Consider the following 23,946-nt stretch of genomic DNA (forward strand, 5'->3'; position numbering starts at 1 on the left):
CAAATTTCATTTATTCAACTGAGTTAATACATTTATGTAATATTCATCGCTGAAAGGACAAAATTAATTTAGCTACTCTTTCTGATTGAGATTCGATCACGAAGAAAGCTCGACCACGTGTAGTTAATTTATTTATTCACCACTAATAAATCCACACAATACGCAATTTACTCATTACGGTGCATGAGAACGTTCTGCGACGTTAACGATGTAATGTATAATACCTGAGAATACGTTTCATGTTTCGATCAAATATATCATCAACAACTAGGAGAAATAAAATTTAAACAAATTTTATATAATATACGTAATATATCCGTAGAAGCTTTTTTTGATAGATATTCAAATACTTTAAATAACTACATACTTTATATATATGTCGGAGATGAAAGGACACCGGGCCCCCCCCATTGGAATTATTTGGAAAAGCCCGAATACTGTAGCATTTACGAAATAACCCAGACACAGTCATTCGAAACTTGAGACAATGAGTTTAGGCTCGAGGCGACATCCGGTCGCCGAGCGTAGCCACGGTCACGGGATGAACGTTTCACATAACAGAGACATAAAGTAACATAGCTTTCCTTTAAAGAATTGGCAGTACAGACACTTGACAATAAGACATTCCAGCGGCCCCGCAGCTCGCCACGCACAGACCCCATTCTTTAGGCCAGATGATCGCCAGATGCCGATGCATCGTTTACAGTTTATGTTCAGATAGCCTGAGGAACCGTTATAAATCTTAGGACCTAGTTAACTAAAGTCCTTCAGATTGACAAACAGTCTTTGTTCCATCAGCCTGTAAATCTGTCACCTATTGCGAGAAGTTACGGGAAAGCCTGATTTGGTCACGTACGGCGTTGCCTGCTAGGAACTTTCTCTCTAGGGCGGCTAGCATCCTTTTCCAACCGCCAACATAGAAATTGACCAATTAACAGCAGCGCCTATTTCCCTCACCCTCCGAGTGGAGGCTTTCTTTGACGAATCCGATGATCTCGTGCCCTTAGGCACACCCCGTCATAGTTTTCCTCTGCAGCGTCGTCGCGACGGAAATTCATTCTTTTCTGGCAATCTGATTAGCTAAGAGTCAATCAAGCGTTCCTAGTATCACGAGTAGTAAGTTGAGTACGACTTAGACTTTGAAGCAAAGTATATTCGTCATCCCGTTGACCGTGGATTCGCTATATCGAACTTAGGGCCATTGTCATTAGCGTCCAGCTACCGCGTCCGTTTGTCAATCTTGTATCAGCCATACTTGTGTAATAAATATCTGTGCGACAACCATGAACAACACTGGTGAAGATTCATTATACGCCCCTAACGTCAACCCGACATATATATACTTTCTTCGATATCGTGCTGTGACAAATCACAGTCACGAATATCACTCGCCTCTGGCAAACCAAGAGAGATTTTTCATTGAAAATTACCGATGAAAAACAAAACGTTGTTTTAACATAAGTCCTACCCAGAAAAACGCTACGTTATCATTTATTGTTTAAGTATCGGTATCGAGCACGTACATTCACCGATGTCACGATATCGTGACATTTCTGGGGGCGTTGCAATTTATGACAGTTAGACCTACTGTCACTTGAGCTAATGCGACAGCAGGTCAATGGCAGTCATGTAATCAGTCAAGTCGTTCTAATAATCAGCTCTCTCACTCTTTGCTCCTTCATCGGCAATTCGTTATTTACTAATTAATTTCATTTTACGCGTGAATTTATTCTGCGAATAATATAATGTTCTATCAAACCTTTTCACGATCCATAAACGTTGTAACCGTCGCAGCAGACGTCGAATGACTATATTTCAGTGATAATCTCATCGATCTTCTAATCTTAAAACTAATTTATGTATTAAATTCTGGAAATACAAATTTCCCAACTAGTCGAGCGTAATCGTATTATATAATGATTGTGTAATGCATATTTTGCTTTGAAGAAAACAAAGACGTGAAAAATATTTTACTTTCTATCGAAATGCGATATCGCAATAGTAGAACATTTAATCTAGTTGAACTATTAACACCATGTTATATATAATCACGAATACCATTACAACTGCCGATGCGATAGAATTTTCAACTGCTAACTGGAATAACAGGTTAATTTGAGTGGCCAAATAAAACACTGTTTCCAATAAAACAGGTACATCGAATGTTGGGATATAAATTACTGAGTATAAATACACTGGCATGATATCAAACCAGGAGTGAGACCACGATCGGAGCAGAAGCAGTGAATCACCGATTGGGTTTAATCGTTTCACACAGATGCTCGAGAAAAGGAAAAGAGTTAATGCCAGTTCCCCTTGAATCGGCATTCTCGTATTCAGTGTTATATAACACTTACCTTTCCCACTTTCTCTCTACTCTTTGTGTCAACGACGACGCGCAGAGGCCGGTTACTCTTCCGTGCTCGCCCACGTGCTAGATACTCGCTTCCTTCCTTTCTCGCTCTCTCTTTCCGTCTCTGTTCGTCGACTAAAACCTACGCGAAACCGGCAACCTTGGCCTTTGACGCTTCAAACGAGATTCGTACGATTCGAAAAAGGATGCGTATTTAAGGAAACGTATGTTTTCCAAAGCAAAACGCACTACCTGCTTGCATATTCTGGACGGCCACAGTGAGAACTATCGCTTCTATCGAGCGTTTCTCCGCATCGAGCCAGTAACTGACCTTCTCAACGCAACTGGTTTTCGCGTAAGTACACGTTTGGCCCTCCCCTTGTCAGCCTACAAGATCTCGTCACCATTCACTCGACATTCACCGCAACGTTCCGTGTTGCAGTCACGACTCTCGTGCACTCGGTTACTACTTTTTGTCCTTTTGCCAATTCTTCCTGTCTCTTTGCTCGGTTTCTCTTTCTTCTTTAGCGATCGTGTTGCTATCCACGTCGTACATCGACAACGCCGAATCGCAGAACCAGCTCCTCGCGTTGCGTCGCGTCTTGTGAATGAGAAACCAAGAGAAGGATCGAAAGAAACACGGATACGAACCGCGCGGCGTCTCGGCAAAGACTGGCGAGGTGACCGGCCGCGAAACGACGCGACGCCGACGTCGACGTCGACCCAAAGCACGACCGAGTCAATGACAGCAGGCGTGATTGGCCGGAGGCGCGAGCTCTGCTCGCTACATTGGTCGTCGTCGACACTTGCGAGTCGACACGAGTCAATGCGCTTTTTAATTAAACCATTTGCATGCATTGATAAAATGCGCCGCAAAATATCGACCAAGGTTACAGTTAATTTCACGCGACATTAGTGAATCTCGATCATTGTAATTTCGCGCGAACAAATATCGCTTCGTTTCTGATAGCCTTTACACTATGGTTACAGTGAGCGAGATTCGCGCCAATAGCATAGACATGATTGTACAACCATAATAAACCTGGCACTATACATCTACGTCGCGTTAGTAAAAATTCATTTCATCGTTCAAACAAAGACGCGTCCATTGTAATGATAACATAAGAATCGATGTAAACGAGCGATGTAAAACTCGGCGTACTGTGTATATAGCTAGTTATTTCGGAAAAGTTCGGCTCGTGCTTTGTATCACAAAAGCCTGCGGCTTTGCAAAAAAGGACTGAGGGATAGGATGAATAATGAATATCGTTGAACGAGTGGGCGCAGGACACCGACGTTTTTGATCGCAGAAACAAAATTAAAGTTCGTACGGACGCACGATACCGAGACACGTGATATCTTCGGTCTGGTGAATTTCATTGCATTTCCTGTACAATATTTAAATGAGAAAAGCGAGTTACATAAAAGTACAAACTTGTCCTAAAAATGGAGCTTAATCGAGATTGCCCATAGAACATCCGGTCGAGTGAAACAAGCCATTGAGAGGAAAAGTGAACTAAATCACAATCTTTCTGAATGGCAGTTTATAGCATTAATTTATTCCAATACTATATTAATCATACAAAAATGGAGGAATTTATTATTTCCAAATCAAATCTAAATAACGAAATCAGTCGAATAATTCATAGCAAACACAACTCGTATTATAATTTTGTAGCTAAATCAAATTCTGTCAAAGGTAGGCAACTGTTCACGTACCTTTGAGCGGTAGTATAGTTTAAAGATATAGCAATCACCAGTTATATCGCTACCTGCAAACTTGTTGGCGCATAGCCAAACCATGTCAAACATACGGGCTACCCGTTACACGAGTACCCATAATTTTCATTCATATACGCAATATCTATAGTTCTATTCTTAGTATCATATTATAAATATTATAAAAATTCTCTTCGTTAATTTTTCCTAGCGTTTCGAAGATAGCAAAGACTCGTTCGTAAACGAACGAACTTACTGCGCATCGGATCGTGTAACGCTATATTGCACAATTAACGCGTGGCGTAGCTTTCTCCACGATTTTGTTAAAAAACTTCTAAATCGTAGGATATGTCTGTTCCGTAAATCGAAATCGTTGAAGCGCAGTGAAAATTATAGCTCCGAGTAATTTTTCAAGCACAGGCGAATCTCACTTTCTCTACGCAATTATATTTCTAATCTAATTAAAGCCACCAAACCATTTATATTTGTTTTCAGACGAGACGCAGATTTCACGCTAACCTTGGCACTGCGATCTTCTCACGGTAGTGTCAACGTGTAACGCGCTAGTTCGCGTCCGGTGCGCTTGTCTTCCTCAGCGTATGTGCGCATACGTTGTATTATGCATGACTAGGGTGTTAAGTATGAAAAGGAAAGATGGAAGAGCTTCTTGCCGCGGGCGTGAGATGCATGAGAGGACGTCTCTCGCTCATCTTTCTGAAAGACAATGGAACCTGGCATCCGCCGCTTTGAATCAAGTTATTGGCACCAGTTACTTCCGTTTAACATTACGGAATTTTCACCGCGTAACTTCTTTAATGGCCGCTAAATATATATGGCGGACATAATTGGTTAACGTACCGTGTCTTTGTTCCCTCGATAATTTCGGAACGAGCTTAAACGGTTTCATAGAATATTCCGTTACCGTGAAGCACCATGCAACCTACGGGATGTTTAACGAGCAAACTGCACTGCCCTAACACGATATCCCGCTGTTACCAACCAAAATATATCGAGTCTCCGTAGTATTCCCTACGTGACTTGAATAATTTAGGCAGCCGGTTTGAGTAGATCCTTCGAAATTACTGTTTCTCGTTATCGATGCGACAGATTCATTCCGGGGCGACTGGACCCGAGGCTAATCGACTACAATTAGTTCTCTCTCCCATAAAACATCTCGTTGATCCGTGTAACAGAGCCTTTAAATTCGGCCGACGACCTATGGCTGCTGCGTTCGTGGAAAGAGTACGGAAGGCAGCTACCGTTCGAGCTCTCCGTGCAAAAACTGATAAGGAAAATATATATTCCCATTCGACTTGGCTTCTATACTCTTTTGCGCTCCCTTAAACTCCGTGAATGCTGACGAGGTATCTTGGAACCTGGCCAATTTACACCCTACTCTTTTTCGGATAATCAGATAAAAACGCTATTGAAATAATCTCTTCATTCCTGCTGCAGATCGCAGTCCTTCGAACTACAAATAATATCCTGCCAAATGAAAAATTCACTGATCATTCAAATTTCCTATTTACTTTTATTGCTTTCTTATTGTTCGATAACCTTTCATCACATCGATTCGTTATACAATCTCTTTTATCTTATTGAAGATTCGTTATATAATCTCTTCTTTCTTATTGAAGAGTTAACATAATCAGTTAAGCTACTACTTGACTTGTACTCGACACTAAAAGGAGATGATCCAGCACGCGTGGAATTAATTTCAAGCCGTCCTCGTTTATCAGAAACCAATCGAGATTGGAAATGTGTTATTTACTCGACAATAACGTATTTACAAAAAATCAGATTATTTTGAACGCTTTTATCAAGAACTATGATTAACCGTTAATCGTTATTTAACGTTATAATTTACCAAATAATCGCATAGTCGTGTTATTGTATTTCATATTTTACTAAGAATCCTATATTTGCTACACCTTGTTGCATCGCAATAATGTTCATTCACAGTGGCAATTTAACTTGTAACGGTTTGTTGCGCGTATGCAAAAAGTGTAATTACGTTTGAAAGGACCATATTTCAAAGAGGTAATATCGAGAATTGAACCGAAACGCTGTGTTGTATAGTGTTGCATACACTATATTCCTATTACACATTTATACCAACACTACTTTTGTGCTTTGCATTGAATACAGAAAATAACTATGTATAACCACGTCGTGTGCACTCGCATTAGAAACCTAGAATCAATGATTATAGTTGCAATGTGTGTTCTGTTTGATGACATTTATCACAAGTATCAACATGCTAAAAATAAGTTTAAAGAAATCGACGACCTCATATGTTCATAATTTGTATCGTATTACTTGATACAATATAATAGTCACTACATACTCCATCCGAACTCTATTTATTGGAACGAAATTTTAGTTAATACCCAATTAACCAAATACATGCAGATTAAATGCTATTATCTGATTATCAACTCCTGTTATATGAATTCTAGTGATAGGTACAATAGGAGCTTGATTATCCGATCTAATCATAACACACGCTGTTCGGCTAATAGAATAATTTCGCTTTAACGTAAGAGATGGTCATTTAAGTATTTTGAACTACATATACGTATATATGTATATATGTGTTTCTCCAATTTTTCGCATTCAGGTTTTCAAAGTTCCAACTTTTTCGAAGGGAACTAACGTTTAAAACTAACGTTTTTGCAAGAAAGATGTAAATCTGTACCAAATAAAAATTCTATCACAGCATTCGCGATACGAATAGAATCGTCCAAACAGCAATCGATACGTTTATTTATGACAAGTCGTTATGACAGCACTCTTGAAATTGCTTCTCCTTTTGCTCCGAGATTTATGAGTCAAATGTTGCTCGCAACCAATATCAAACATCAGTCTTATCCTTGGTCGTTACAGAAATGTAATTTACATATTGCGATACGAAAAATAACAAGGAACAATGCCAATGCTTTGTTCCTTAAATCGAATAAGAAGAAGACACAGAAATGTAATATCTTCGGTTTTCTCGAATATTTCCAAGAGATAAAATATTTTAGTTTTTTATTTAAGGAGGACAGTATACATCTGTGCTTTGAAAAAATATTTTTGAGAGTTTTAACTTTCAATGCAAGACACGTAGTTCACATCGATCTGCGGCAAACTCGTTTAAGGTAATATACGGAGAGGCGCGAGTTCCTGGAACGAGGAACATATTTTCCGAAAGCCATGGAGTTGTATGTGGCGGAATTTACCGTTAGCTTCTCCTCTACGAGGAGAAACTAGAAACATTTGCTAAATTGTAACTACCCAAAAATATCAATGCACCTAGCTAAATGGTAGTAGAAATGCAAGCCAGTGAGAGGGTTTTATCCTTTCAACGAAACACTTGTATGTTAAGGACACGAATTTTTTCTTTCGATCCACTACAATTTACCAGAACCTACGTAACTGACAAAAGTATAAAGAAGCTAAAGCTCATCGAGCTTCGAGACTGGTCACAATAGTCCTTGAAATAGACATAATATCGCGAATAATAAAAATGCTAACAATGAAATTTGGTTCCATATTTCCCCAGTTTGTTTACAAAATTTCCTTAAAATGTTCTTTCAATGTTATGTGGTATTTACGGATTCGCTTAACTAGTCAGATAACTAGTCGGTGAAATAGCTTTACGGCATACCAGAGTACGGTGTTTCTGCCTGTTCCTTTCGATTTTCTTGCTTCTTCGGTTGATTCGCTCCGCAAAACTCAGGATAGTAAAGTTAACTTGCCATCTTACCAAAGGTACCGCGAAATAGCACAAATCCCCCGCCCCGCATCGTCAGCAGTGCACGGTTTAACAAGGAAATCGTTAGACGGAGCGTGATTAACCCCGCCGTTGCGATAATAAACGAGCTACGAGCTTCATAACTCATCGGTGCCCTGGTCTCTTTCTTGTTTGCTATTATGTTCGCATGTTCTTCCTCGCCCTGCTCGATCTTTCGCCTCTAATTAATATAGATCACAAAACATTTGATACGTACTTCGTTTACTGCTAACACATGTTTCGGTCGAAAACATAAAAACACATATGTGCAATTCCATACAGAGATGACAGATATTCTTTTCATCCACGAGTTTCTTATTTATTATGTACTTTATTAACGTCCATGTACTGTCGTTGCAAAAGTGTCTGGATCTTCGTGAACAGTAGCGTATTTTGAACGTAGATCACGAGCGATACACGAATGCTACAGAGACACCTTTAAAAAGATGCGAAACAAAGCAATTTCGTTTCGTATCATAATATGTACACGATAAACGTTGAAGAAAACAAAGGAAACAAAGTTGCAGCGAAAATGTCTACAGTACGACCAAGAGAAAACCTGTTTCGTAAAGTGATGAGAATGCACTATCGCGGAAGGGTGGAAGGTAAGAGAGACGAGATGAGCACGATGGAATTTCTTACCGTAATTATCGTGACTTCGTCGTAAGCATCTTTAATCATTTAGTCTATGACTAATTAAAAATAATTAGTATTTAATTGAATAAATTAAATGTACTCAATTTTCCGTAGCACGTATGTTCCATTTTTGTGTCTGTTCTTTAGGTTTGTCTGATAGCTTTTTAGGTTTGTCAGAATTCTTATATAATAATTATCCTGCATTGTTTTATATACAATTTCTAATTGCATCACTATGTAGACAGTGGATAACTGTGATAATTATAAACTATATTGAACCGATTGGCTGCGACCTTGATTAGGATTTCGTGCCATTCCGAGATGTATTAAGATAGTGATATATATTGCATTTTCAGCTTATGAAAGCCGACAATTCGGTATTTAATCCTTAAATGCAATTTTGCAATTTATAGTACATTTCACAATGTAAAAATGTCATTTGTTTATACGTAGAAAATTTATAGACTACCGGCAAACCTTTTTCTAATAAAATAGGATGAAATTGAAAGCAGGAACGTGGAGAAATACAAGTTGCATTCTGGCTAGAACAGAAACAGAAATCCTTCGCAATCGAGAAATTAAGATACTTAATTTCGAAGATAAAGATAGTTAGGAATGAGTTAATTCCGTAATCTGTTGTTCGAGAGATTGAATTTTTATCTTTTTTATTTGATATTGCTATTTCAAAGCACTATATCATATTTATATCAGTAGAGCCAATAATTACGATGAATAACGCGAAATTTTTAACGACTAGAGCGCGCAAAAAATCCACTAGTTATCTGTGTTTGAATTTCACACCACGTTACGCAATTAGCACATTGCTTAGCAAAGATAAGTGTGTCCTTTGCGTGGTTTTCTTTTATGCTTCGAAACGTCAAACAACAGGTTGTGCAAGGTCGTTCCTGCTGTTACGTTTTAGTCAGGTCAGTGCACAAGACGCTATATTCTTTGTTTGACACAGTGCAATAAAAGAAAGTTAACCACGCAAGAAACTTAGAGGAACGCATAGATACGCGTGATCGATTTGCGCTTTTCTCGTGGTGAGATGGTGGAGGATGTCTAATCTAACTAATCGATCACGTATATCAAATGTAAAGAGTAAGGGGAAAAGACCAACTAAAAAATTGGTGACCTACTGTCAGTCGTGACAAGCTGACATTTATAGATGCGTACATTCCATCTCGGCAGATTAAAAGCGGACTATCGCGCATTTAGGTCATCGCACGCACGGTCCCCATTGTTTTAACCTAATGTGTTGTTGAGAGTGGATTTGCACGGATTCCCCTGAATTTCAGTCTTTCCATATTGACGTATGTCCGTATACCGTCGATTATGTACTATGGCAATGTATTGAATTTTAAAATGCTTCTTGTATAAAAAATGGAAAATGTGACTTACCATATTTTTGATCCGTTGCCTGTGCTATATAAGTATGTACCGATATTTAAATTTTCTTACTATCGTGTTCAAATGTTTTTAGGAATAGCTATAAATTCGTTTGATTGTCGCGTCGTCATTCGTTAAATCTAATAGTCGAATGGCGATTCTTCTTTCAAATTTATCAATACAGGCAAAATACATCTTACGCGGCAGTTTAATTAAACCTCGATCGCAATAAACGAAAACATGTCGCACTGAAATAATTCCAGTTAAACGATTCCGGTACTCTATGGATGAAAGAATACAATAGCGACGTGGCAACAATGATCGCATTGAAGAGACTGCGCCGATAAAGAATAAAGGATGCGTTATTTGTCTAACAAACGATTCCGCTCATTGGCTTGCCTTATTTAATGTCTCAGGAGTATTTGTTACAGATACCGTTATCTTACGACATTTCCAAATCTTTGGAATGTTTTCACGGCCATTTTCTTAACCTGCATCGCGTAACAGAAATTTATTGCGATTCGTATCCCGGAGATTATGCAAATCTCTCGAAAAATATTAATTCCATTATGGAGCAAAAAGCTGTAAAAGACATAATTACAGCCCCGTAATAACGAATTTCCGACTCACTGAAATCACATGTTATACATAGAAAGAACGAGCAATATATATGCAACGAATAAATGCCAGTTATACTTTGCTTTTCACAGTTCTGTACCATGATTCGTAAACATTTGTTCGATATCGGCGAGCGGAACGATTTCGCGTGCAGATGTAACCTCTGGAAACACCCATTTACATATCGGTGATGGAGATTTAAATCATATATCAAAGTCGAGTAAAAAAGTTCCATTTTACAGTGTAATCATATACAACGTAAATAGTGAATAGTTTCGAGGAATCTATAAAGTGTCGAAGAAACGTTGTCATTTCGGTGCATCGTGACAGCCCTTTCGCCGTCAGCTGTCACGTGAGCGAATGAGTGGAAAAAAATAGCGAAGGACGCGATCGAAGCCGCTTGACAGTTTCGCGAGTCTTTTGTTTTTACGACTGCAAAGTACTTACGATCGTTCGATGCTTGCAGTGGCTACGAATTCCTGGGATTTTTCTACTTTTTCTATTTGCACGACCGAGCACAGCTTCCTTAATCCACGTCAGATTCTAGGCCCACGAGTATCAGATTCAGCAGTGAATTCCAACGTTACCGCACGCATTTTGTCAACAGATTGGTTATTCGTATTTCGGTGAATTATAATCAAGTAAACAACGACAGTCAACCATGTGATTGTATCGATATCTCTTGGCAAAAAACATCGTCAAAGAGGACGAGGAACTCGCACTATACACGGACAGTTTGCAGGAGCACGCTCTCTCCACTCCTTCTCAGAAGCACGATCGCACGGTAAAACAGACACTGTCCTTGCGGGATAAACGGCGAGATGACACGTAGGAGAGAAGGATGTCACTGTCTGTTGACCAGTCACTGCCGTTACGGCTGGACGATCCTGCGGGAAACTTGGACAATAGAGGAAGACGCAAGTCTCCGGTTTCGAAGCTCTTTACCGCGAACATCCTTGGGGAAAAGCTCTCACGGAGACAGATACACGTTCGACAGCGCCTACATGCGGTGATGCTAGTAACTTTTCATGTCAAAAACGAGAACGCGGTTTATTACTGTTCAAAGACGCCATATTGACTGTTACTCTTACACGCACCTAACGCGACATCTGTCCACCATTTTCCGTACTGTATTTTAACAGACCGGTCGTTTTGTCGTTTTAGATTAAAAAGCGGGAACGTAATTATGCAAACAAATGGCAGTGAATTTGAAAAAAGAAAAGTAAATTAGGAAAAAATTAAGAAGAGAGCTCACGTTCTACTATAACTCAGTAAGTGAATCATTATTTTTGCTTTAAACGACCGACTATACTTGGAAATTGCATTGCGCATTATCTTGATAGAATTCGATGTATCGTGTTTGTAAATTGTCGACAACTTTATTTGGTTAGAAATTTGAAAAGATGAACCGTGTAGGAGGAACAAAGGAATAAATCGTTTTTAATATTTAGATCGATGATTTCGATCTTCGTTTCTTTCATAGCTTATCCAACTTTTATCGAAATACCATCGAGTATTATAACTTTTCAACCGTTCGAAAGCAATTTAAGTACTACGTGAGGAGATCTATTAAAGAAAGTCTTTCGAATTCAGTAGCCGGTCAGTCCTTGAATCGTTCCACGCTTCTATTGATACTGAACTCTTTGAACATAGTGTTTTTATTTTCTTAGCCATCATATTATCTGTACCGTGATTAAATTTGCACAGTCAGACTATTTTATTTGAGCCTCGATCGATACTTACGAACAGAGCTTCTGCTTCGCGTGCTTCATTTAAAGAATCCTATAAAAGTATTTCAAATGATCATTGCGTCTTATTTTATTTAATTAAATATATCTCTCAATTGTATACATAGACTTTTATTAAAGTTTCGACACTCGAGGTCCCTTTTCAAATCTTTCAAAAATAATATTTTTCAAAAAATTCTTCAAGTATACAGATATAGACCTTTGTCGAAGTTTGATTGTTTAATTCCGTTAATCAGTATTCTAATAATTAAGATTTAAATTTAAATAAGTTTCTGTAATTAAATATGTTGAAAAAGAGTTAAGTTTGGGTTTTGAAGAAGTTGGCCGAAAGCAGTTTCGTATTTGGGACACCTATAGAACCGAACAGCGCCTAGGTAGTTACATTGAAGAGTAGTCTATTTCGTCTTTTGGTCGACGAGGCAGCCCTTTCTATTCGCACAACGCCAACCTTCCTCTTTCGTCCTCCCGGCTTTCCTTTCTACGCTTCCTCTCTTCTTCTTCGTCTGAAACGCGCTCGTTTACCTCCTCTCTATAGAGTAACCTCGAAACATTTCTGCATTAACGTCCTCTCCTGTACTTCGTATAGATAGTCAGTGTTTGCTACCTTCTGAATAGCCCACCAATATACATATTCATGTGTCACCAGATTATATCTATAATTATTCAAGTCAACTTAACCTACTCCAATTTTTGCTCTAAAATTATTTACCCCGAATAGCACAATCAGCTGGCTTGCAATTTGTAAAATTAAGCAGCGCGACTTTATTTGCTTTATTAGCAAACTTGTTAGAGTTATACAAAATCGATTAGCACCGGTAATTTGCAAAATTTTGCTAATGATATTAGTTCAGTTATGCTAGAAGCCTTGATAATAGCATTTGTAATCAGTTCGTTTAATATAATTTAATACAATCAATTTTGCAAAAGGAAATTTACTTTGTGTAAGCGTCTCCATCTAGTGTGGCAGTAAGATAGCAAACTACCTTATCGTGTAATCTTTCGGTACGTGGTACAGCTGTTTAATGAGAGGACTTTATTCGAATTATTTTAAATTAAGCGTAACAGTGCACTGAATTGCATTTAATTAAAAAAGATACTATTCTCATATCTACATTAGAATATTTTATTTTTGCAACTGATATCTATCGCCATCTTTAATGTGTTTACGGAGGCAGAGAAACATTCTTATGAAACATAAAATCAATAAAAGCTATACTGTAAATAGCTAATGCGTTTCTGTAAAATCCACGAGAAAGCACGCAATGTTTAAAGTAGATATTCAGTCGTTAAGATCAAGAGCGAGGAAATAGGGTAGGTCAGAATTATTCAATGATAACGTACGACTGGATATGTATGAGTGTATTTAACGTGTAATTATATTCAAACACTTAGTGATATTAAGCGACGTTGCACAACCGTGGCACAACTGCAAAAACGCACCCCGCCGATCGTATTATGACCATACAAAATTACTGGCAATTTTCACCAACAAAATATCAATTACTCCTATAGTTTGTTTAACAAATCAACGAAACAATCCAACAACAAATACGTATCTCGTTTCCTAACTTGTTTTCGAACACGAAGCTCGACAAGGTTTGAACGTTAAAGTTTAGCTACAAATCGGCCGGCATTTTTAACATCGATTCACAAATAAGTGTGAATGTTACGAACAGCAATGTATTGTATAATATCATTTTGCGCTATACATCTATCGAATTTCCTACGAAAATAGCCGACTACGTTCAACTATCAGACAACAAACCTTCGTATACCTATAATGTAACATCGTACGTCATAAATGCTATCGTTCTTCGGGGATGAATATGATTTTTCATGTGACATAAATATAAAATTGCTCAAATATTGTAAAAAAGAAGTCAATACGGTGTATATTATATTCTTGCGATAAAAGGAAAAGAGTTCTTTTAAAAAGCCTTTAATATAATAATAACGATACGATAACGATTGTAACTTGCAACAACTCAAAGTCTGATTTAAAACTCTTGAAAACAACAACTCCTTGACCGCTTAATTATATTCACGATTAATCACAAATATGTTATCGTAGATAGACGTGTAGTTCAGAGATCGCGAGTAACCCTTCAAGCGACATACTTTACACTCAATGCAAATTCCGCATAAATTATCTACGAATTTTCACGATGAACGTGTTAAATAGATACATGCTTTCACAGTATACGTACCAATGCATGTTTTTAATGTCAAATTACTCTTATTTCATAAACTTGACTAAGATCATCTTGCTGACAATATCTATCAGTATGTATCTCAAAAAAAATAAAACTAATTTCTACTAATTTCCCTTTTAACAGAAAAAGGGAAAACGGACAAAAATTAATATCAAAACATATTTCTTTCTTAGAAATTACAACATAAGAAACGATATTAATATCAAAAGTATAATTAGTATGTTCTCTGTTATTACCTAATCGTAAACATTTTTCATGTAGAAACAAATTTAAGAACGCCCGACTAAGAAATAGCCCAGCTATTTAACAACGAATAAAATTCGATTATATCTAATGAGAATTATAGGAATTCGTCTTGCTTCGTCGTAGATGATCGGACAATTTGATGTCGCCTATTAAGTGTCCTTTGATTTTACGCAAAATCGTTCGGAAATAATTGGTTTTGGTATACATATAATGTTAAAATAGTAAAACTTGCTGTAGACGCACGCACACGATACAGTAATATAAAATTGTATACGATATGTGTGAAAGAATTGGCACGGATACAGGCATCATACAAAAAGGTTTCAAAAATTGCTCCCATTTCTTGGTGATGAAACAAAACCCACTTTCTGTCGATTTATTTGTTTTCCCGAGCACCGCTCGATATCGATAGTTCTCCGAGGACGTAAAATGTATGGAAAAATCACCACAACAAAAATCACCGTTCAATCATCGACTCCGTGATATTCGTAAAATATCGGTAAGCGTATTCGGTAGTCTTGTCACAACAGAACAGGAAATTTTGTTTAGAAATCAGCCGAGCGTTGCGTTGGAATCGATCGACCAGCACCTTGTTTTCCTCTAAATTGCATTTGCTGCAAGATATTTCTTCCAACGAATCGATTCATTGATGTTTAATGGTATAATAATTAGTCTATTGCTTGATTTTCCTCGGTTGGCCGTTATTCGATAGATGCTTCCAGAGATCGGTGATTAATGGCACATCTCGGAAGCTATCGGCCGAAGGCTACGCCTGCTACGAGCACATCAAGTCTACGGATCTCGATTCACCCCAAGCATTCTGAATTTTGAAGCCTGTCGTTGGCTTCGGCATAACGTGGTGCGACGCAGACGTCGTGCTGTGTCTCAAAGTCGTCATGGGAATGCTAATTGCGTTACTCTTTTTCTGTATCTTCTTACCATCTTCGTCTTCGAAGCAAACCTAAAAATATCCAAACATCAATATCTTCGTATTTTTTATTGAAATATTTTTATATAAGAATAAAATGTAATCATAATAATTATAGTACGTGAAACACATTAAAATCAATTGCCTACCCATGAATTTCCAGTTGCTTTAGTCTCGTTCGACAAATCAATTAGAAGATTTTTCGACGTATCGTTCGCGTTACGCCGCTGAGCACTGTCTTTATTCTGTTCGTTAACTTTGTTTACGGATTTTGCCTCTTCTTCGTTTTTCTTTTTTTCGTTGTTTTCTAAAAACGAAAAATAATCAAAGAATATTTAATACAGTTGATTCCTAAATCCAATAGCATTTTTCAGAATGTTTTTACGAGTCTTGCAATGTTACTCTTTCGATTCGTATTAAGAACAAAGTCGCGATTTCATCATCAATTGAATAACGTTCCTTGCCAGAGCGCTTCGCAGGTGGAATAATCAATAAATAATGGTTTATCGAATCCAGTTTACATAGATTGCGAAATAGAACCTGTTTCAGCAACTCTACGCTACGGTCTCCTAGATACACTTTCATTATCGACCCACATGTACACCAGTATCCACGAGTCTTTGTGATGTGCAAGTAGAATCTTCGCATACAAACACTGATTTCTCGCTTATCGCTAATTGGTAACTCCGAGACATTTCATAGCCCTGAACCAGAAACGCTTCGTTAATTACAGAACGTACCACTAGACCAATGCCTGTGCATTCACAAAAAATGTCTCAATCCGAAGATTGATTATTTGCTTCACTATTCACTATTTGCTTTGATTTACATTTAATTCTTGCCACTCGAAAATACCTGGATATTTCTTCATTTCTGGCAAGATATAGTTTAATTACAAGAAAATTACAAGCAAGGATTATGTGTTGATAACTTATGACTATATTCTGTATCATTATTTTGTTACTATGATATGATAGAATTGATTTAAAAAAATTACTAGATATTACAATTAAACATCTCCAAAAGAGAAATAAGTTACGAAACGGGCTTTTAATAGAATTTATAACAGAATATTCTGAGAAAGGCCACCTGGTTTCTAAAATATATATTAAGTAGTATAAGAAATGTTCTAAATTCATAAAAATATCGCTCTTAGTTTTCTAGCAGTAACATTTAAAAAATTTCGTGGTAACCAACACGTAAATGCGTCGATTAATCGTCTATTGAATTTTAATATACCTTTGGTCAATTCTTGAACAAATAATTGAAATATAACTGTGGTGATTCTACAAGAAGTCGATCATCGTCGGACGTAAAATTCTGCAAAAATCATGGGCATCGAGTTAGAAATTCTTTGAATGCGTGATATTTGAATAATGTTTGTTCTTCAGTAGGTACCGGTTTGAGTAAAGGTACCTTTGTTCGCTAATTTAAATAAAATTCTGTCCTTAATACCATAACTTCCATCCGAAAATTCCATAACTTAATACGTAAATAGTTATCGAAGGAATAATCATAGCTAATTCTCTTTGGGAAGAACGTACTCGACAATGTTTGGGCGAATGAAGGAAACACGCGAGTTGTAATTGTTCCAGCTTCCTACGGCGTTGTAGTTCGGTGCGCACAAGGTTCAATATTACCGGACAATTTCCTAGGGTGTACTCGTAACCTTCTCCGAAGCTCTCCGCAATATCCGCACTCTCAGAGAGTTAAGTGCACAACCACATAGATATTACTGCATCGTAGCGACGCGATGCACCAACTTTTACAACAGATCAGAAGGTTCTAGATTGAAACTGACTTTCTTTCCTCGTGTAACAAATTTCATTATTCGGTTCGTCATTTAATTATTTCTTAGTTATAGGATTGTTATCGGTTATCTTGTTGCGAAAACTTTGTGTAAGAGAAAAAACTATACGATATAAATAGTTGGTAATGTGCAGACTACGGATTTTCGACATTTGCAGGAAATTAAAAATTGCAGAAATGCACAGAATGTAATGCTTTAATGTATCCAACGCAGCGTGGTATTGTTAAATACATTACGATAAAGAATACATAATTTACCTACCATTCCTATCATCAGTTAACGAGGGGCTTTTATCTTGAGCGTGATGGATCCTAGGATCGGCTTGGGACAGCTGCCAAGCTTCGTAAGCCGTGTTAAACGCCTGAGCCACAGTTAACGTTACCGTTTGTGCCATTTTTCTTTTGGGGCAGAGAAACGCGTGGCACTCCATAGTTTCGTTCAAATTTGTTGCGATAAATGCGAACACATGATCGTGAGCGGCGTCCGCCGAACAATATGAAATTCTGAAAACAATTGCTTATATGTATATGCACAACAGAAATTTTAAAGGAAACTATGATTCCTCGGCATGTTTTACTACAACCATTTTCTTCATTAAAATTTACACAAAAATGCCAGAACATAACACTGCTTCAACTGCTAGTACTAAGTAGTACCATACAGTACTAAGTAATAGTATTATGATACAGTTATTATAATTGCTGTAATTACAACAGAGGCCTTTATAACGTGAATATCTTTATGAAACGAGAAACACGAATATTCGCGAACTGTAAAAATGTATGAAAACCAGGAATATGCAATTATTTTCGCTACGCAACAAAGGAATACGTACCAAAGGAATTACAATGGAATTATAAAGAAAAGTTTCTCTGAAAGCACACGTGAAGGACATTTCAAATTATTGTTTAAACTGCGCGAGATTAAAGAACAAAAATCTAGCGATCATTCAAAGATAACAAACTCTCTTAAAAGTCACTGAAAGTCATTAAAATAAAAGGTGTATTTTTGTAAAATAAAATTATACCATAATATTAACACGAGTAAATATTAAGGACGTCTTGTGTGAATTGAAGCGATATTTCATAATTTTAAATTTTATCTGTAAATCGTGTTTGAATTCTAGTCGTTTATATGAACCAAGACTTAATTAAAGTGGCATTAACAGCCTCGGTGTATTACAGTGAAACTTGAGGATGTCGTGTGATTAAGAAAATATATAGCCTAAGTCGTTACCACGTTTCTTCGCTTTTTACGAACCGTAAAATTTCATGTTACAACCGGAATGCTTTTTAAACGCATTACAATTGTGTAAAAAAACTGTAATTGAAATGATATTAATATCATGTTCAATTTTCTTCTTATCTTTAATCTATTTCTAACGGTGTTGTTCAAACAGAAGTATCGAAAAAAAGTCGTTGGTTTATTAAAATATTCAAAACTGAAAACACAAATAGCATTGTTGGTTGTAATTGTTTTTCCATATGATTGTTTCCGAAGGGAATATTTTGACGATGTAAACACAATCACAAAAACAAGCAAAATGGTTAAAAAATAGAAAAAAAACAACGATACGGTTTCTCATTTCAATACGAATTCAGATATCGAAAGATCCATTGGGGAAATCATAGTTTCAAATTGACAAAGAGAATAATATTCCAGAATCGAATCACGTAACGTTTGCTCGTCGCCATTGCGCGATATTTCGAATATATTTTAGCCTGAATATCGGATATTACGTTGGCTGACGCAAAGGGAAATGTACAACAAGCCAGAACCAACAAATCCGGTTTCGTCCGATTACAGCTCTCCAATCGTGACTGACGTGTGTATACGCGTTTCGCAAAGCAGGAAATGCTTCGGATACGTTCATGCAGTTCTGTCTTGTTTCATATGTACCTGTATATAGACACTTGAAGCTGATCTTCTTCCGTGGCAAGGTCCGTCATTCTAATACCCTTTAAACTCACAGCTAAAGAGACCCGTTGCAGCTTCTTACCGCTTGCTTTTGCCTACGATATTAAAAGAACGTTTCATTCATCATAAAAACTCATCATAAAATTTCGTAAACTCTCTTTATGTTAGTTTTAAAAAAGTAATTAATATATATATATATATATATTAGGTTGACCGAAGAGTCTCTTTCTTTTACAGACACGTCTTTTACAACGATGCATCTTTATTACGACCGTTAGCGAGGAAAACGCGTCAGCGAGAGGCGTAAATTCTCGCTACGATTCGTATAATCGACGCCGCGAATTAGTCGTTCCCCTGTATCGGTTAAGATAACAGAGGTGGTTCAATGAATTTAACACTGTATTAACAGGTTAATATAGCTTGTATATTCAACAATAAATTGTACAATAACAAAAGCGTCACAAATTATTTAGCGATGAATACAGTTAATGCGTTACAGAAATTCGACCCGACTTTACGATATCTCTCAATGAATTCGTTAGACTAAGCGACTTTAATTTCAATCGTCAGACCTCTCGATGTACGTCGTTTGAATCCTCAAATGAAACTGATTGCCCTTAGATCAATTCTTTGTCTTCTCGGGGAGACGACTCCCACTACGCTCGGATCATGCCACCGTTCGCGCTTATGATCACGTAGACCAACTTCTTTGTGAGAATAAAATAACGGACCGAAATCGACGTTTCTGGAACTCGCTGTTTGGCGAAAACTATGCGCTCGTCGATACATTGTATACTTTTCGTCGAGCAGATAAGACGATCTGTCTGCGACGCTGTAGGACCGCGAGCGACGGTTAGAAATGCGGCCTATACTAAGCCTCGTGGCGTAACAATCTTTATACAAAGATGGAACCTAATCTGTCGAACGGTGTGATCTTTATTTTGAACAAAATGGATCGTACGTAATTCCATTATTTTCTTATAAAACGAAAGAAACTTAATATATGTAGATATACATCGTGAAGCTAAATTGGTGGTACAAACGAAGGAAGGCGAATTTTGTTTCATCGGTGAATGAACATTTTGGCCCAAGGCCCTTGGGACACTGTAATTGTCGTCACAGGAGAAATATATTTGTTTAATGAACGGCTTTATCAGTTCGCTGTAGAAACACGGTTCAAAGTAAACGAGAAGAAAGAGGGCTAATTCTGTTTCGAGAAACGAAATATCTTCTCGAGCAACGGTAAACTTGCCGTGACATTTTGCAGTAATGTAATCGTGAAACTCGGCCAGAATAAACGTCGCAGTAAAATCATCGAATTAACTTCCCCAAAAGATTATTTAAACTGGCTTGAATCCTCTAAAAAATTTGAAGGTACCTGGTCTGTACATATTGCACGGTAACTATGTCTCCCAGAAGAGCGATAAAATAGAGGATAGGGTTATAAATAATTTGACGTTTAATAAAACGGAAAAATCTAATTTACACGGAACACCGTTAAAAACGGACAGAATTATTCAAAGGAAACGGATCAAATTTGTCATTAACGAAGCTATTAACTTTCGCTTTAAACCAAATTAATTAACTTGTTAAATGTATTGACTTCGTTTAATTGCATCGTAGAACAATGGATAGATCGGTGCCGTATACAAGTAAAATGCCCTTTGTAATCAATCACTTTGTTAAAATGATACAGAAAAAGTAGCGCATCAAGGGTGAAGTTTAAACTATCGCTAGTTAAAATTAAAAAAGTTTAGAAAGTAAATTTGTTGTTGATCTCTATAAGGTTTAACGGCAAGTTTTAGCCGCCAAGTCGAGAACGTTTATCGATCTTATCTAACGTCGTAATTTATTTCGCCGAGAAATTAATGAGCTAGGTGCTACCGAGGTTGCACACCGGGGAAATTTATGCGTAATTTTACATGTCGTCTTCTTCTCCCGTTTCAAGAACGTTCTGATCGCGCTCGAAATAGCTGCAAAAAGCAATTTTGCCCGGGGAAATGTTTCTCGCGATGCAAACTAATACATACAAACGTTTTAGCCCGTTAACGTGTAATTATAAAAGTCATGGATTCAAGTGTACCTACCATAGTAATGACGGTTTTGATGGCTTCAGCCGTAGCTTCTTCGCTCGAGGGTGTTTCGACGAGGGTACTACCCAAATATTTGAGGGTGAACCTGGCTTCCGATGCATCCTCAGATTCGTCGTGCGTTGTACCAGCAGAACCGCCGCCCTCTACGCATTCGCGACTATTCGCTAGAGCCCATTCCTCGCATAGTTCTGTAATTTAACGTCGAACACATTATACAAACTCATCTTACAACATTCGTTCCTTTGCCTCCCCGCTGACAGTCATTAATTTGCGCTGTGAATTAAATCGAAATACATTTCTTCTTCGGAACGCTGTAAGATGTTATTTTTTAACTTATTGTTACGTCGCGCGAAATGGTCCGTGCGACGTCCCTCACGGTCTGGCCGACAAGGCTCACACATCGTTACACTGACCTGCGATGAACCCAAGCAACCACCATAAACCGAATCTTTTTAGCTTAATCTCTATTCATATAAGTATCTTCGGTTTATGGATGGTCCTTAGAACAGTCCTTAGGTTTATTGCACGCCCTTACTAATTACGGAGAAAGCGGATGTTTGCCTAGCGAAATGGCAGGTTTTTCCCATGAACAAGGACACCCATGAACCACATCCGCAGGAGACTTTCTTCTCGTATTTTATTTATTAACATTGGCTATAACCAATGGGCATCGCGGATCGTTACCCTCGCTTTTCTACCGAACAGTGTGAACAACGAATCCGCGTTCTTAGTTCAAAAAGGCACACCCACACCGAGCTTAATAGTACGAGACGGGTCTATTACTGTTCTATAAATCTTCGGGCAGTCAAGTCAACTACTGTTCTTCTAAACATTCGAGTAGTCAACTATTGTACTTTCCATCACGACGAAATCAATCAACTCCAGATCCAATAACAGGATATCGTCATCGCTACGATCTACGCGACAAGTGTTATAAGTTATTATAAATATATATATATTATAGAATTGTAGATTACAATTTTATTACATAACAAACACCTCTATTATCCCATAAGAAATCAGGGGATCGACCTGTTCGATTATTATAATCGTAACGGAAATGCGCTTCAACGTGATCGCGTCTCCCCGCGACTGGACGAAAAAACACTTATTAATAGGAATTTTTGGTTAATGAATGACCCGGTTAATATATTGAGAAGATGCGTACAATCACTAATGTGTCGAATAAGGGAATAAAATAACAGATAAGGAAAATACCTTCTAATCGAAACAGGTATATACGAGCATATAACAGCTCGCTGGAGATAAATACGTCGGTAAATGGAATGGGGGATGACCGGTGTAACATTAGTCTTGCTACATACAACTACGTAAACCAGTCTCGTTCTCTGACCGCGTCGTGTCGGGAATGGCACGTGTGCCAATAATGGATGCTCATAGTATCGTGCAATCGGTATTCTCGTTTGATGCATCTCCTATCAGTTCGGACACCTTCTATCGATCACCCAAGGATTGACCGATTCCATTCGACAAGCAAATCGTATCAAGTGTTACGTACCAATTATGAAGGAGCTTTGAGAGCAGATAGGATAATTAGAAATATTTGATTTACGTTCGAACAGTTTCGAACATGGTTTTACAATATGTTGTATTTTTATTCTGACTTAAAAAATCATAAACAGAGCATAAGTTCCTCGAGGGATCTGCTCTATTTTTAATAAATTTTGCTGTTTAGTATTATATATGTGTAATCGAATTTTATCGTGCTGTATCTTGTATCACGAACTTGTATAAAAATTGAAATTTTAGTGTAGTTTTATATGGGACGCAGTGTATTCTTATCATTCTTCAACAATCTTCCACGAACAACCATTTTTGTATTTCGAGAGAACAGTTCTCGGTATTATTGTACTTCATAAACTTTTAAAACTGTACGAGCAATTCTCACGTAGAAGGGAAGAAAATATATCATAGTGGCATCGTGCAATAGAGCAAACGACAAAAGTATTCCTTGGAGAAGCTGTAAAAGTTCCTCAAGAGTGGAACGAGAAGTTTTTTCTACTTCAGACATTTCTGCGCCGAAGGAAAATCGGTTTCGATACTTTCAGATGTTTCTAACGATGTTTCTCCGCAATTCTTTGACCGAAACGAATCTTCTCTATAAATGTCACAAGTTTCTAAAAAGAATACCATATGGTACGTTAGATAAATTTTTGTTTCCTTTATAGTTCCTCGGATAGAATAGATAGAATAAACAGAAAGTTGTTAAAACCTCCCTTGATCGTGACTCGAAAAATTCTACTTGTCTTGCGTTATTTGGATTCTACTTCGTTCGTTCAATAATCACGTCCTCCAATTCTGTTTCAGTCCAAACGTCACTCCAATTAAGTTTCTCACACAGCTTTCCCACGTCTACGATTCAATTAGATGATCCGACGATTGTTTCGATGTCCAACGATACTCTTTGTTCTTACGAATTCGCACAAAGCAACGGGGCGTCCATTGAAACAGTTTCCTGGTGTTCTCTTCGACGAAAAGGT

At 37.6% G+C, this 23,946-nt stretch overlaps 2 protein-coding genes across 5 annotated transcripts in view; both read right to left on the reverse strand.

Moving 5' to 3' along the window:
• Positions 1–11,528, reverse strand: part of LOC132905514 (beta-1,4-N-acetylgalactosaminyltransferase bre-4-like) — a 39,204-nt gene extending 27,676 nt beyond the window's left edge. For 2 of the 3 annotated variants that reach the window (XM_060956892.1, XM_060956894.1), the window contains exon 1: positions 10,938–11,528. The gene's annotated coding sequence lies outside the window, so the exon portion shown is untranslated. Of the gene's footprint in view, positions 1–2,357; positions 3,101–10,937 lie in introns of those variants that run through there. The other variant, XM_060956893.1, reaches the window with a different exon arrangement.
• Positions 11,529–13,582: 2,054 nt separating this feature from the next.
• LOC132904839 (low density lipoprotein receptor adapter protein 1-like) overlaps positions 13,583–23,946 on the reverse strand; it is a 35,298-nt gene continuing 24,934 nt past the window's right edge. For both annotated transcript variants that reach the window (XM_060955610.1, XM_060955609.1), the window contains exons 2-6: positions 21,440–21,633; positions 19,335–19,447; positions 17,697–17,938; positions 15,775–15,932; positions 13,583–15,658 (exon numbers count right to left, since the gene is read on the reverse strand). In XM_060955610.1, coding sequence (XP_060811593.1) covers positions 15,473–15,658; positions 15,775–15,932; positions 17,697–17,938; positions 19,335–19,447; positions 21,440–21,633 — 893 coding nt within the window. In that variant the 3' untranslated portion in view covers positions 13,583–15,472. The remainder of the gene's footprint in view (positions 15,659–15,774; positions 15,933–17,696; positions 17,939–19,334; positions 19,448–21,439; positions 21,634–23,946) is intronic.

This window comes from Bombus pascuorum, chromosome 3 (genome assembly GCF_905332965.1).
Source record: "Bombus pascuorum chromosome 3, iyBomPasc1.1, whole genome shotgun sequence".
NCBI lineage: Eukaryota > Metazoa > Arthropoda > Insecta > Hymenoptera > Apidae > Bombus > Bombus pascuorum.